Source organism: Ctenocephalides felis, unplaced genomic scaffold (assembly GCF_003426905.1).
Source record: "Ctenocephalides felis isolate EL2017-DRISC unplaced genomic scaffold, ASM342690v1 CF-g0.4_SCAFFOLD_03572, whole genome shotgun sequence".
Lineage (NCBI taxonomy): Eukaryota > Metazoa > Arthropoda > Insecta > Siphonaptera > Pulicidae > Ctenocephalides > Ctenocephalides felis.
Window position 1 is genome coordinate 43,497,597 of NW_020539726.1, and position 13,367 is coordinate 43,510,963.

Genomic DNA, 13,367 nt, shown 5'->3' on the forward strand with positions numbered 1-13,367 from the left:
TCACACTATGATGATAAGTAAGGTGGTGATCAATGAAAATAATTTTTAATTGAGAGACTGGTGGTGTTTTTTATATATTGATGTCTAAACTTTTTGCATCAATGATGATACTTATTACAGCACAATATCATCAAGCTTAATACGTTTTTTCTCTTCCAACAAAAATGCGTTAAATGTTTAATACTTATGAATAAGGGACAAAGCGATATTTGTCTGAAAATGTTGTAACTTGTCTGAAAAAGTTAAAGGATGTCTAAAAACTAGTGTCATAAATTATCGTAACTTGTCTATAAATGTCGCAACTTGTCTAAACATAACGTAACTTTCCTGAATATATCGTACCTTGTACTAACATATCGTAACTTGTATGAACATATCGTAACTTATATGAACATATCGTAACTTATATGAACATATCGTAGAGTGTCTGAAAATGTTGTAGAGTGTCTGAAAATGTTGTGGAGTGTCTAAAAACTAGTGCCTCAAAAGGTCGTAACTTGTCTGCAAATGACGTAACTTGTCTAGAAAAATCATAACTCCTATTTTAGAGATGTCGTAACCTAACTAAACAAATCGTAACATGTCTAAGCAAATCGTAACACGTTGAAAAATATTGCAGCTGGTCTATAAATGTTTTAACTGGCCTAAACATGTCATAACTTGTCTAGAAATGTCGCAACTTGTCTAGAAATGTCGCAACTTGTCTAGAAATGTCGCAACTTGTCTCGAAATGTCGCAACTTGTCTCGAAATGTCGCAACTTGTCTCGAAATGTCGCAACTTGTCTAGAAATGTCGTAACTTGTCTAAAAAAATTGTAAGTTGTCTAGAAATGTCGTAACTTGTCTAGAAAAATCGTAACTCCTTCTTCAGAATTGTCATAACCTGTCTAAAAATGTTGAAACTTGTTTAAACGTGCTGCAACTTGTTTCAACATGTCGTGACCTGTCTAAAAATGACGTAACACGTTGAAAAATATCGCAACTCGTCAAGAAATATTACAATACACCAAGTAAAACCTCAACTCGTCTAAAAATATTGCAGCACGTCTAGAAATGCCGCAACTTATTTAAACACGTTGTAACTTGCCACAAAATGTCGTAACTTTTCTAGAAATATCGCAACTGGCCTAGAAATGTCATAACTGGTCTAAGAATATTGTAACTTCTTGAAAACTAGTGTCTTAAAACATCATAGTCTTGTCTTATCTAGAAATCTCGTAACTTGTCTATAAATACCGCAGTTCCGTCTTTAGAAATGTCGTAACCGGACTAAACATGTCGAAATTGGTCCAAAAAATTGGTAACTTGTCTAAAGATATTGTAACTTTTCTCGAAATGTCGTAAACTGTCTAGAAATGTCGCAACTTGTCTAAACATATAGTGACTTGTGTAAGCATGTCGTAACTTATTTGCAAATATCCGTTGTTTATGACTCATCCCTAAGTTTTTTTTTATTAAAACACCAATTTAAAAAAAAATAATATTGTCTAGTAAGGCTTTGATCAGAAAGCCCCTCCTAAAATGCCGAGAACACACTCCGGAGTCACTTTGTTAAGGAAAATGAGGAACGCGTTGGAAAAATTGATGCTGACACGCGAAGAGGAAAAGAGAGAGGCTAATTTCGAAAAGTAGTATTAACTTTTATACACTGAATATAAAATTTTTTGTATTATAAAACAATCCAGTCTCTCGAATAAAATTACTATCGTTATCCAATAAAACTTAAATTTCTACCACCAACCTTACTTTGTCCATCTAAAAAATTAATCCTGTACTTCCCTGTATGGAATTTCCGAGGTCACAGTAAATGATTCGAAGTAGTGATTTAAAAACTCAAACGTCGGCCTCTTTTCGGGTACAGCATCCCAGCACTGCAACATTATCCGATAGATATCATCTGGTAGATGATGTTTCGTCGGTTTGGGCATCCTGTAGCCCTTCTCAATCTTTTCGATGACTTCCTTAGTGTGCATTGCAGGATAAGGAACTTGTCCGTAGGTAAACAGTTCCATTAACAAGATTCCATAAGACCAGACGTCTGATTTGATTGAGAATCTACAATAGACTATTGCTTCGGGTGCTGTCCATTTGACAGGGAAGCGTGATCCTTGCTTAGGGCAGTATTCGTTGTCTTCTATTACACGAGCTAAGCCGAAGTCGCAAATTTTGGCGACGTTGTTTTCACCTATGAGAACATTCCTGGCTGCCAAGTCTCGGTGGATCAGCTGCTTCAGTTCCAAATACTCCATACCACTAGCTATTTGTGCAGCTATGTAAATCAAATCTTCGAACTGCAAATATTTACCATCACCATTCCTCAAGAAGTCCAACAAACTTCCTTTAGACATGTACTCCTGGACTATGTAAATGGGTTCCTCCTGTGAACAGACAGCATACAGGGCCACCAGTCGATTATGTCTGAACTTCTTCATGATGCTGGCCTCCTGCAGGAACGCCTGGGTAGACATGGTGCCTTCTTTTAAGGTTTTGACGGCGACTTCGATATTGTTTCGCCATTTGCCGTAGTAGACTTCGCCGAAGTTGCCGTGGCCTAATTTTCGAATCAGTTTGATTTCTGATCGCGGGATTTCCCATTTGTCCCGCAATTCAGGGCCCAAGTCCCACATCTGGGGCTGCGGCTTGGGGCAGGGCCGAGAGAGGACATGGCAGAGGCCGAGGGCGTTTTCTGAAAATAGAGAGATAATAAGAAATAAGGTCTTTAAATAGATTTTGACACATCAAATTGTATTACCTCGGTCTGAGAGCCGATTTAAATAACAGTTCTTGACACAAAATTTTACGTTGATTAATCAAACTAGACGTTTGGCCTTAAGGCAAGTTGCATAAACTTTCCGGTGCGCGTAAATAATCGACATAATCAATAAGAATTAAGATTTAACAAGTTTTAGAATTGAGACGATAAAATAACGATGAGTAAACGTCATTAATCACGCGATTTTACTATACCCCTCCCCCACGTGATATTTTGTGATTTTTTGTCAACTGGTCTCACAATTATGTAACTTGTTTCAAAATGTCGTAACCTGTATCACAGTGTCGTAACCTGTTCAACAATATCGTCATCTGTCCCACTATTGCGTAACTTGTCCCAAAATATAGTAAATTTTCCCGCAATGTCCTAATTTTTTCCATAATGTCATAACATTTTCCACGATGTCGTAACCTGTCCCACAATATCGTAACCTATCCCACAATGAAGTAACTGTTCTCAAAATGTCGTAACTTGTCCCACAATGGAATTTGTTCTACAATGTCGTAACTGGTCTCAAAACTGCGTATTTTTTCCTACAAAGTCGTAACCTGTTCCACAATTATGTAACTGGTCTCATAATTATGTAACCTGTCCAACCACGTCGTAACTTGTCCCACAATGTCCCATCCTGTTCCAAAATGTCGTAACTTGTCCCACAACGTCGTAACTTATCTCCGGACGTTGTAACTTGTCCCACAACGTCGTAACTTGTCCCACGATGTAGTAACCTGGCCCACAATGTGTCCAAACAATGTGTGTAACTTGTAAATCAATGTCGTAACCAGTCTCACAATGTCGTAACTTGTCTCACAATGTCGTAACTTGTCTCACAATGTCGTAACTTGTCTCAAAATGTCGTAACTTGTCCCACAATGTAAGTTGTTTTACAATGTCATAACTGGTCTCAAAATTGCGTAATTTGTCCCACAATGTCGTAACTTGTTTCACAATTATGTAACTTGTCTCACAGTATCGCAATTTGTCCCACAATTATGTAACTGGTCTCAAAATGTCAATACTAGTCCTACAATGTCACACAATGTCAAAACTTGTCCTACAATGTCAAAACTTGTCCTATGTCAAAACTTGTCCTACAATATCAAAACTTGTCCTGGCAATGCAGTATCTAGTCTCACCGTGTCAAAACTTGTCCCACAATGCGGAAACTTGTCTCACAATGTCGTGATCTGTCCTACAATGTCGTAACCTGTTCAACCACGTCGTAACTTGTCCCACAATGTCCAATCCTATCCCAAAATGTAATAAATTGTCTTAAAATGCCTTATACTGTCCCACAATGTCGTAACTTGTCCAACCACGTCGTAACCTGTCCCACTATTATGTAACTTGTCTCACAATGTTGTAACTTGTCCCACCATGTCGTAACTTGTCTAACCACGTCGTAGCCTGTCCAACCACGTTGTAACTTGTCCCACGATGTCCCATCCTGTCCCAAATCATGTCATAACTTGCCTCAAAATATTGTAACCTGTCTCAAAATGTCGAACCCTGTCTCAGAATGTCGAAACTTGTCTCAGAATGTCGAAACTTGTCTCAGAATGTCGAAACTTGTCTCAGAATGTCGAAATTTGTCTCAGAATGTCGAAATTTGTCTCAGAATGTCGAAATTTGTCTCAGAATGTCGAAATTTGTCTCAGAATGTCGAAACTTTTTTCACAATTATGTAACTTGTCTCACAATTATGTAACTTGTCTCACAATAATGTAACTTGTCTCACAATAATGTAACTTGTCTCAAAATGTCATAACTCGTCCCACGATATCGCAACTCGTCCTACAATGTCGTAACTCGTCGCACAATATCGTAACTCGTCCCATAATGTCGTAACTTATCCCACAATGTAGTAACTTATCTCAAAAATCCTGAACCGATTTTGAAAATTCGAAATCTCATCTAAAGATATAAGATGGCATTAAGACATAATTTTCTTAATTAGTCGTCTTTTAATTTATTAAAAATAAATTATTATATTTGTTAATGTTATACATAAAAATATATATAATATATAATATAATATTGATTAAATATATATTATTGATTTATATTAGAATAAAATATGAACTACTAATAATAACGCATATAAAATTTGAAATACTAAATCATTAACAATTATAAATATTTCATAAAAAAAAATTATCCTTTCGGTCACTGTTGTGCGAGACAGCAAGCCACCTAAATATTTGTTACACAAAATATTTTAAGACATTAAAATCACTATAGACAAAAATGCATTTAAAAATTAAAAATTACACTTGTAAAGAACTAAAAACCACAATAACAAATTAATACTCTCGATAAATCAGCGCAGAATGATAAATACTGAAGTAAAAGTCGATCCACTAGATGTCTTCTATGGACGACTCTCGTACACACAGGTCGTAACGAAAGGGTCAAATCATAAAGTTGAAAATATTCAAATAGGAATTTTTTTAAAACTCATTTTAATGTTTTGGCTTACTTATACCTACTTCCATGAATGAAAACAATTTACATTGAAAAAACAATAATTTAAGACAACTAATGAAAATCTTAAAAGTTGTCCTCAAATTGCACTACTTAATTAGGTTTTATCGATTTAACTTTATGTTTGTTACCCGAACAATTGTGCAAATATTATTTTCTATCAATGACTGTTCTTTGCAGGACACACAAGTAGATGACTTAAAGGGCACAACTAGTGTAACCGCCTAAAAAAAGGTGATTTTTGGGAATTTATATTTAAAAAAATACTTTATCAGTCATTTCAAAATTTTAAGAATATATTTACACGTGTTCTAAGAATACGTAGTAAAATTTTTGAAGAAAAAAATTAAATATTTTTTAAGTTATCGTCGATCTTCAACGGCGCGAAAAAAAGGCCCTTCACAGCTGCAGTGAGTCCGGCCTTCTACGTGGATGAAATTTAAAAAAAAAATTCGTTAAACTAGATAATATTGTCCTTAAAATAACCTACGATAAAAAAAATCAAAAATTGACAAAATGGCGGTGTTTTAAAAAAGATAGTCGCATTTTATCCAAAATTTTGGTCGTTTTTGGACTGCCAAAATTCGATTTTTGATCCGATCAAAAAGTCGATAGTTCATTTTGCGGAGAACTATACGTGGTCTGTTCAAAAAGTACCCGGAATTACTAATAATTAAATTTCGCGGGTCTGGAGTGTCTGATTGTCAAAATTTTTTTTTTATTGTGTTGGTATACATGCCCCTAAAGTATGATGAAATTTTCAGCTATATTCACTGTTTACTTTGTCTGTGGTAGTCGCTAAGGTTCGACGTGTTTTTCTGAGCTCGGCGATTTTTACAATGGAAGAATTGAAAAGTCATTGAATTTGTATTAAATTTTGCGTAAAAAATGAAATAAAGTGTTGCAAAGTGCAAAAATTCACCAGATATGGCTCCGTGTGACTTTTTCCTATTCCCAAAGTTGAAGGAAGAGACCCATGAAAGGACGGCGGTTTTCCTCGATTGAAGAAAATCGCTGAGAGTGCTCAAGGACATATCAAAAAGTGAATATCAAGGGTGCTTCGAAAATTGGAAAAAACGCTGGCATAAGTGTATTATATCTGGGGGGGACTACTTTGAAGGGGACCACATTAATGTAGACGAATAAATAAATATTTTATATTTATATACGAAAATTCCGGGTACTTTTTCAACAGACCACGTATATAGAACATGTAAAAAAAATTTGATAGTGATCGGATCATTTGTTTTTGAGTAATCACTGCAGCAAATTCGGAAAATGCTGTTTCGAGAAAAACGCGTTTAAAGATAAAATGATCGTTGTACTATATACTATATATACTCTTTAAATGGCTGTGACTCAAAAACTATTTAAGATATCGATTTAAAATTTTGGTATGTTATTTTTAAAGGTATAATCTATCAAAATATGAAAAAATGAAAATTCGATTTTTTGAAAATTTCACACTAGTTGTGCCCCTTAAGCATTGGATATAAATATATCACTCTATCAATTTTTTATCAAGTAAAGGTGCATTCTCCTCCACATCCATATTGCTGGACATATATCCATCATCACAAATATTCTTCATAAATTCATGAATCTCCTTAAACTCCGGCCTGTTGTCTTTATCCCAAGCCCAACACTTCAGCATCAACTTGTAAGTCTCCACACTTGCCAAATCCGGCTTCGCCATCCGATGTCCATTTCTCAGATTATCAATCATTTCCGAACTTTTCATTCCCGGATACGGAACCTTGCCCAAGGAAAATATCTCATGAAGGACAATACCGTAACTCCAGACGTCTGATTTGTGGGTGTATCTTTGGAATTCCAGCGCCTCCGGCGCTGTCCATTTCACGGCACAGACACGACTTCTAGATTCGTAGATGTCGTCCTGAATTGCTCTGCTGAGACCAAAATCGCATATTTTGGCACCAAACATTTCATCCACCAGCACGTTGCGAGCTGCCAAGTCGCGATGGATGTACTTCTTCTCTTCCAAATAAACCATACCACTTGCAATCTGTTCTGCAAACCCGTACAACTCATTTTTCTTCAACATTTTACCCTTCATGTGCAAATAATCGAGCAAAGCACCATTCTTCATATACTCGGTGATTATATACAACTCGTCATCGGTTTGACAAATTCCCAACAATGCCAAGAGATGTTCATGTCGCACAGTCTTCATAATCTTTGCCTCTTGCTTAAAATCATTTATCGACTTGACATCTGACTTGTTCAATTTCTTGATGGCCACTTCTGTCTTACCTTTCCACAGGCCAAGGCACACGGTGCCAAAATTACCACTGGCCAACTTCTCACGGATATCGATGTCTTCGAGTGGTATTTCCCAATTTTTGCCTTTTGAAGTCTCGTTACTCAAATCGAACATTCGAGGTCTGGGTTTTCTGCAAGCTCTTACCAGCTGGGGAATTGATATTGCTGCTTCTTTGGCCTTATCTGCATCTAAAAACAGAAATATAAGAAAATTATTAAGTTATAGATGGAGCTGTGATTTGTATGATATAAACCAGAGTGTTAGCGAGACGACAGAGATATTTACAAACATGCAACAATTTTGTTAGTAGAACGATAAAATAAAAATTTCGGGTGTTCATATACATTCAGAAGTTTATTAGTTTGGGAGTCCATTGATCAAATATTGTAGTTGTTGAACAGCCGAATGATAAAAACTAGATGCAAGTGGCATTTTGTCTTAACACAAGTTGCATGAACATCCCGATATGTGTAAATAATCGACTTACTCAATATATTAATTTATGACTAAAACCAACACAACACCAATATACATGCGGGGGATACGTTCTATCAAGATGGAGCGTAATGCGAAACAGCGCTAAACGAGGCTATTTCTACAAGGACATATTGAGGTTAGTGGAAGAGGACTAAGAAATTTGTTAATTATTAAATTTTAAAAGTATGTTTTCTTTAATAAAAATAAAACCCCATTTCCCAAATTAATACCACATTATTATTTCTTGCAAGAAGAAAAACAAACTAGTGGTGTATGGCATCGTGTCATAAGGCAAATTTCTGGAACCTCCTGTACCTTAATGAAATATTCGAGAAATTTTAAACGTTTTCAAATATACTGTTACAAAGCCTGTAACTTTCATTATTTTTGTTATCTTGTTATATCTGAGCAAATCAAATGTAAATCATAAACCAATTTATCTCCAGAAAAAATAGTTGCCTAATTTAAACAAAATTGAAAAAGTTCTCCCGTATAGTCACAGTCTAAACGCATTTGCAAATAATTCTGTGCGACATTTTCACTTATACTGTCCTTAACTTGGCGGCAATTTAAGATTTTTCAATAGTTTTCACAAAATTCGAATTGAAAAAGTGCTCCAGTACATAAACAGTCTAAACGCATTTACGAAAACATTTGTACCAGAGTGACGATTAGACTGTGCTTAACCTGGGTAATTTTTTGAATTTTTAATCCAAAATTACAAAAATATTTTATCGAAATAAAAAAAAAAATGTAATATTTTTTAATCCTCGAAAGCAATTATTTTTGTCAATACAAGCAGAAAATTTTTAGATCATTCAAATCGGACGCTTAGTTCACTCGAAAACTGCCATTCTTTGCATATTTAGCTCTGTATCTTCGAAATGGCGGGACCTGTCTTTGCCAAAAACTAATCACTTCTTCTCCCAATCATTACAAATTGAATGTTTTTTAGATCATTCAAATCGGAAGCTCCGTTCACTCAAAAACTCGATTTGTATTTTCTGCACTCTTTGCACCGTATCTCCGTAACGGCTGGACCTGCCTTTTCCAAAACTAATCAGCACATCTCCCTATCAATAGTTTTTTGATTTTTGAATCAAATGTTTTTTGAACCATTCAAATCGGTTGATCCGTGCGCCTGAAAACGTGAACGAAAAAATGCGGACACACAAAATACACTTATATCATATTTATAACCAGTTAGTTATTTTTATACTAGAAATATTTTATATGACAAAACAACGTATACCGGGTCAGCAAGTATATATATATATAATATATATATAGATTTAATGAACTATAAAACTATAGTAATATTGTAGAAATAAATGGCAAAAATTACAAAAAAAACACTTATCATTGTTTGACATTAAAAACATTTGAACTGTCATCTGCTAGAAATGTCAATTCACTTGAAATTTGAATTTAGCTGAAATTATGAGCCTAGATAATATTAGAATATAATATACAAGAAAAATGTAATGTCTACATTATTATTGCCGAAAAGCAGCTGAGATGTGCCAGAAATTAAAATAATATAAGATACAGTCAACAGTATATGTTTGGCAGATGAAATTATATAATTCAGTTTAATAAATAACGCAACAAGTCCAAAATTGCATATACATTATTTTTTTAAACTTATGCATGTCGCATTTTGGTTTACTTTACTAAATTATTAAACAATACTAAAAATATTTCTACTTATTAAAAAAATGATTTAGAATTTTGTTTCATGTGTGAAAAATTCAATTGTTTGGCATTGGATATTATGGAATATTTAGCAAGTTGATCTTAGATTGGAAAGTGCACCATATGAACTAGATTTTACAAATTCATTCACTTAAAATTTGAACATAAACAATAATGTTTTATTAAATTATTAGTAAGAAAAATGTACTTTAGAAATTACAATTTCCAAAACGCAACTAATATATCGCACGAAATAATGAAAATTATAGACTAAATTATTGAAGCAATTATGTTGTGTGGTAAAATCAAGTGTGATATTGTTCTTTTACCGTAGATACTATATTAATTTTTTTTGAATTTATAATACTGCTTATGCTAAGACCATAAATTAAACGCAAAGGCAGGACATCAAATAGGATATTGATGAGTATAGGATAGGATATTAAAAAGTTTGCAATTGTAGACGTGGGTGCAGGACAACGTCTGTCGGGTCATCTAGTATATATATATATATATATATATATATATATTACATCCAGCTACATACATGTAATGTTACTCAAATACTGTGCAACTCGTGCAATAGTGCTGTATAAAACTATATTACTAACTTAATACAAACCATATTAAAATAAATTTTAATGCCAAAAATATTAATTGAAACTACAACCAACACAACACCGATATACATGCTGTAAACCGAATAATGCTTACCGATTCAATCTTGTGAATTCATCTTGTCGACTATTGTTTCACTAAAATCTGATGATTATAAAATATTTCATCAGACATTTCTTTTATTTTACACTTTACACTTTCGATCTTACCAATGGAAGTTATATTCGATCTTACCAATCGATATAAATATCAATAGTTTCAGAAAAATCTTAATCGATAAAAATCTAATGAATAGAAACTCTCATCAGTCTCTCTCATTGCTGACAAGTACTACATCTTCATAAATAATTCCCTACTTTTTTATTATCTCATCCCTGTAAAATATCTTATTAAACCATAATTTAATCTTAAGCACTATCCTCTATCTATACATACTCGTATAAGCCAAGACCAGTGCAGGCAGACTAGGGAATGTCTGGTTCGTTGCAATATAGAATCCACCATTATCCAAAGGTTTGATCTTGTAGTGTTTCACATGATAGCCCCGTTGCTCCTCCCAGTCCTTCACACTCAACGAATAGCCTTGAGGATTGTGTTCCGAAGGCCTGACCAGAAAAGTACCTCGTGGGTTCTCATCGGACAGCAGGAGCTTGTCTGCTTCTTTACGAGAGATGTGATCGAAGAACCAACTAGGGTAAAAGACACATGGTAGTAATAGATACATGGCTAAGTAACTTTAAATTTTGTTTTTTTTTTTACCAAATATGATTTATTTCTATCTACTTACTCTTCGCTCTCGACGCTGCGTTCTTCTGCAACAAAATTCCAAGGAATCAATCCCTCCTGTCTGGTGGTTAAGTGCAAAACGCGCCACCAATCAGATTCCGAGTCGTCCAGGACTTCCATCCTGTCACCTTTCCTGAAAGAGACATCACTCTGTTCTCGGGCTTCGTAAGAATAAACCCCCACGACAATCCGGCGTCTCGTTGACGACTGGTGAGCTAAAACAACAAAAACAAGGAATATTAAATTTAGGTGTTCCTCAAGGATGTACGCGAGGTCCGTGTCAAGTGTTACCTGTGGTGTTCCTAGTTCTAATAATATCAGCCCCGGCTTGGCCGCCCCTTACGGCGCCCCGGTAGGGATCAGGGGTGTATCTGGAGTCTCCTCCAGGGCCCATGTGCCCCATACCGCCATTCATGTGGTTTCCCATCATGCCCATTGAAGGGCCGAAGCTGGGATCAGTCTTTTTTACCTTGTATCACTAGAAGAAGAAAATAAAACACGTAAATGGATGGGAACAAATATTTTTTAAGTAAAACACATGGATCATAATGAAATATTTTTGAAGTAAAACTTCTTTAGACGCGATTTCGCTAAATTCTGATTCGTCATTGGCCGATGACGTCATTTGGATAGAGTTGATGCAATTGGTCGTTTAAGATTTCGAAAGGAGTAAATCAATGTTTTTTATTTAATTGATGATAAACAAATAGCCAACTCAGGCAAAGATAAAAAAGATAAAATTGCAACGTCAAATATAATTAAATTTAAACAATGGTGGATCACAAACTAATCTTAGTGAAGTAAAACTTCTTTATGGTGGGGTCAGTTTTTTATCTTGTATCACTAGAAAAAAAAAAACAAAACACGTAATTGATGGATCACGAACAAATTGTTTTTGAAGTAAAACTTCTTTAGACGCAACTTTTGTAAATTCTGATTCGTCCAATATAATTATATTGAAAAAATGATCTGAATTTATTTAAAAAATGATTAGAAAAATCTTAGTAAAGTAAAACTTTTTTTATGCTGAGGCCAAAATTTTTATCTTACATCACAAGATTCTTCTTGGAAAGGAAAAAAACACGTAACGGGACGTCTATTAATCACGCGATCAATTTTTAAGGATTTTTGGACCCCCCTTAGAAATTCGTGGTAATATTCAAAATTATCCCCCCCCCTTTTCCCGCCAAACATGAAGTAAATTTTTAGTTACGAGAAAAAATTGTAAAATTTTTGCATTTTTTTGAATGTTTGGATTTTTATTAAATATTCAGGTCAACAAATAAATACACGTGATATCTTACTATACCTCAGGTGAATAATAAACGCTCCCTAAATGATAAATCACAAACAAATCTTTTTGAAGTAAAACTTCTTTAGACAGGACTAAGAAGTAATTCTATGAAATGCAACTGCATAGGACTGAAGTTGGTTTCGACTGACATCCTTTAAATTATGAAATATATTTTAAACTTCCCTTAGGGTAAGTAAGTCATAGTAATCACAAAAAAAAATCGAAAATATTTTTTTTTATATATCTTTACGTTTCAAAACCATCTCAAAATTTTGGCATACCTTGAAAAGAAGAAAAAATAAACAAAATGTTAGAAAAAATGAAAGTATATATGTAGTATTTTTAAGTATGTATGCATCTGTGTGAAAAGAAAATGCATTTATGCCTTAGGTCTTTTGTCTGGGTATGTCGGATTCAATACCGCCCTGGTATAATACCGACTAAAACCTCCACTTTGCCTTTGCCTCTGATCCCCACGGGATCCGCCGTTAGGCATTACTTCGTGGGGGAGGATCTAGAATGTTACCATTCATGCACTGAAATTATACTTATCTCTTAAATGAGCAAAGTCCCCTAAAATTGGTTCCTTAAAAGTTCATGTGTATGTATGTGTGTGTGTGTGTGTCTATGTATGTGCGGATAAAATTTTTCATCGAGGCTTTCGCAAAAACAATTGCCAACAAAATCATGATAAAGTTGCATCGTCAAATATAATGGAATTTAAAAAAAAAAGATTGCGCGTAAGGTTCACACGCGATTAAAGTAAATCTTATTTGATACTGTACAAGTTGGCATTAAAGTAAAAATAAATACAGCATATAACAATTTTGAAGAATATTTATTAGTAATATGATGGTAAAACTCGTGATGCACACATTTATTAGTGTCGTCAATCATTATATACATTTATGTAATAATAAATTATAAATTATATATTTATAATGACATTAAAAATT

General features: G+C 34.3%; 1 protein-coding gene across 1 annotated transcript; it reads right to left on the bottom strand.

Annotated features, from left to right (window-relative positions):
• Window positions 1-1,763: 1,763 nt before the first annotated feature.
• LOC113387597 (tyrosine-protein kinase Src64B-like) lies at window positions 1,764-11,559 on the bottom strand. The gene is made up of 4 exons (XM_026624938.1): window positions 11,409-11,559; window positions 11,119-11,332; window positions 10,767-11,020; window positions 1,764-2,686 (listed from the first exon to the last, which is right to left on the bottom strand). The coding sequence occupies exons 1-4, from the start codon at window positions 11,551-11,553 to the stop codon at window positions 1,764-1,766; spliced, it is 1,536 nt and encodes a 511-aa protein (XP_026480723.1). The 5' UTR covers window positions 11,554-11,559.
• Between the last annotated feature and the right edge of the window lie 1,808 nt (window positions 11,560-13,367).

Coding starts and splice junctions, on each gene's coding strand:
- LOC113387597 (XM_026624938.1), bottom strand. CDS start 11,553: ATGGGCATGATGGGAAACCACATGAATGGCGGTATGGGGCACATGGGC. Junction 11,021..11,118: donor CGCAGCGTCGAGAGCGAAGA/GTAAGTAGATAG, acceptor CTTTTACCCTAG/TTGGTTCTTCGATCACATCT. Junction 2,687..10,766: donor ACTGGTCTTGGCTTATACGA/GTATGTATAGAT, acceptor CTCTATTTTCAG/AAAACGCCCTCGGCCTCTGC.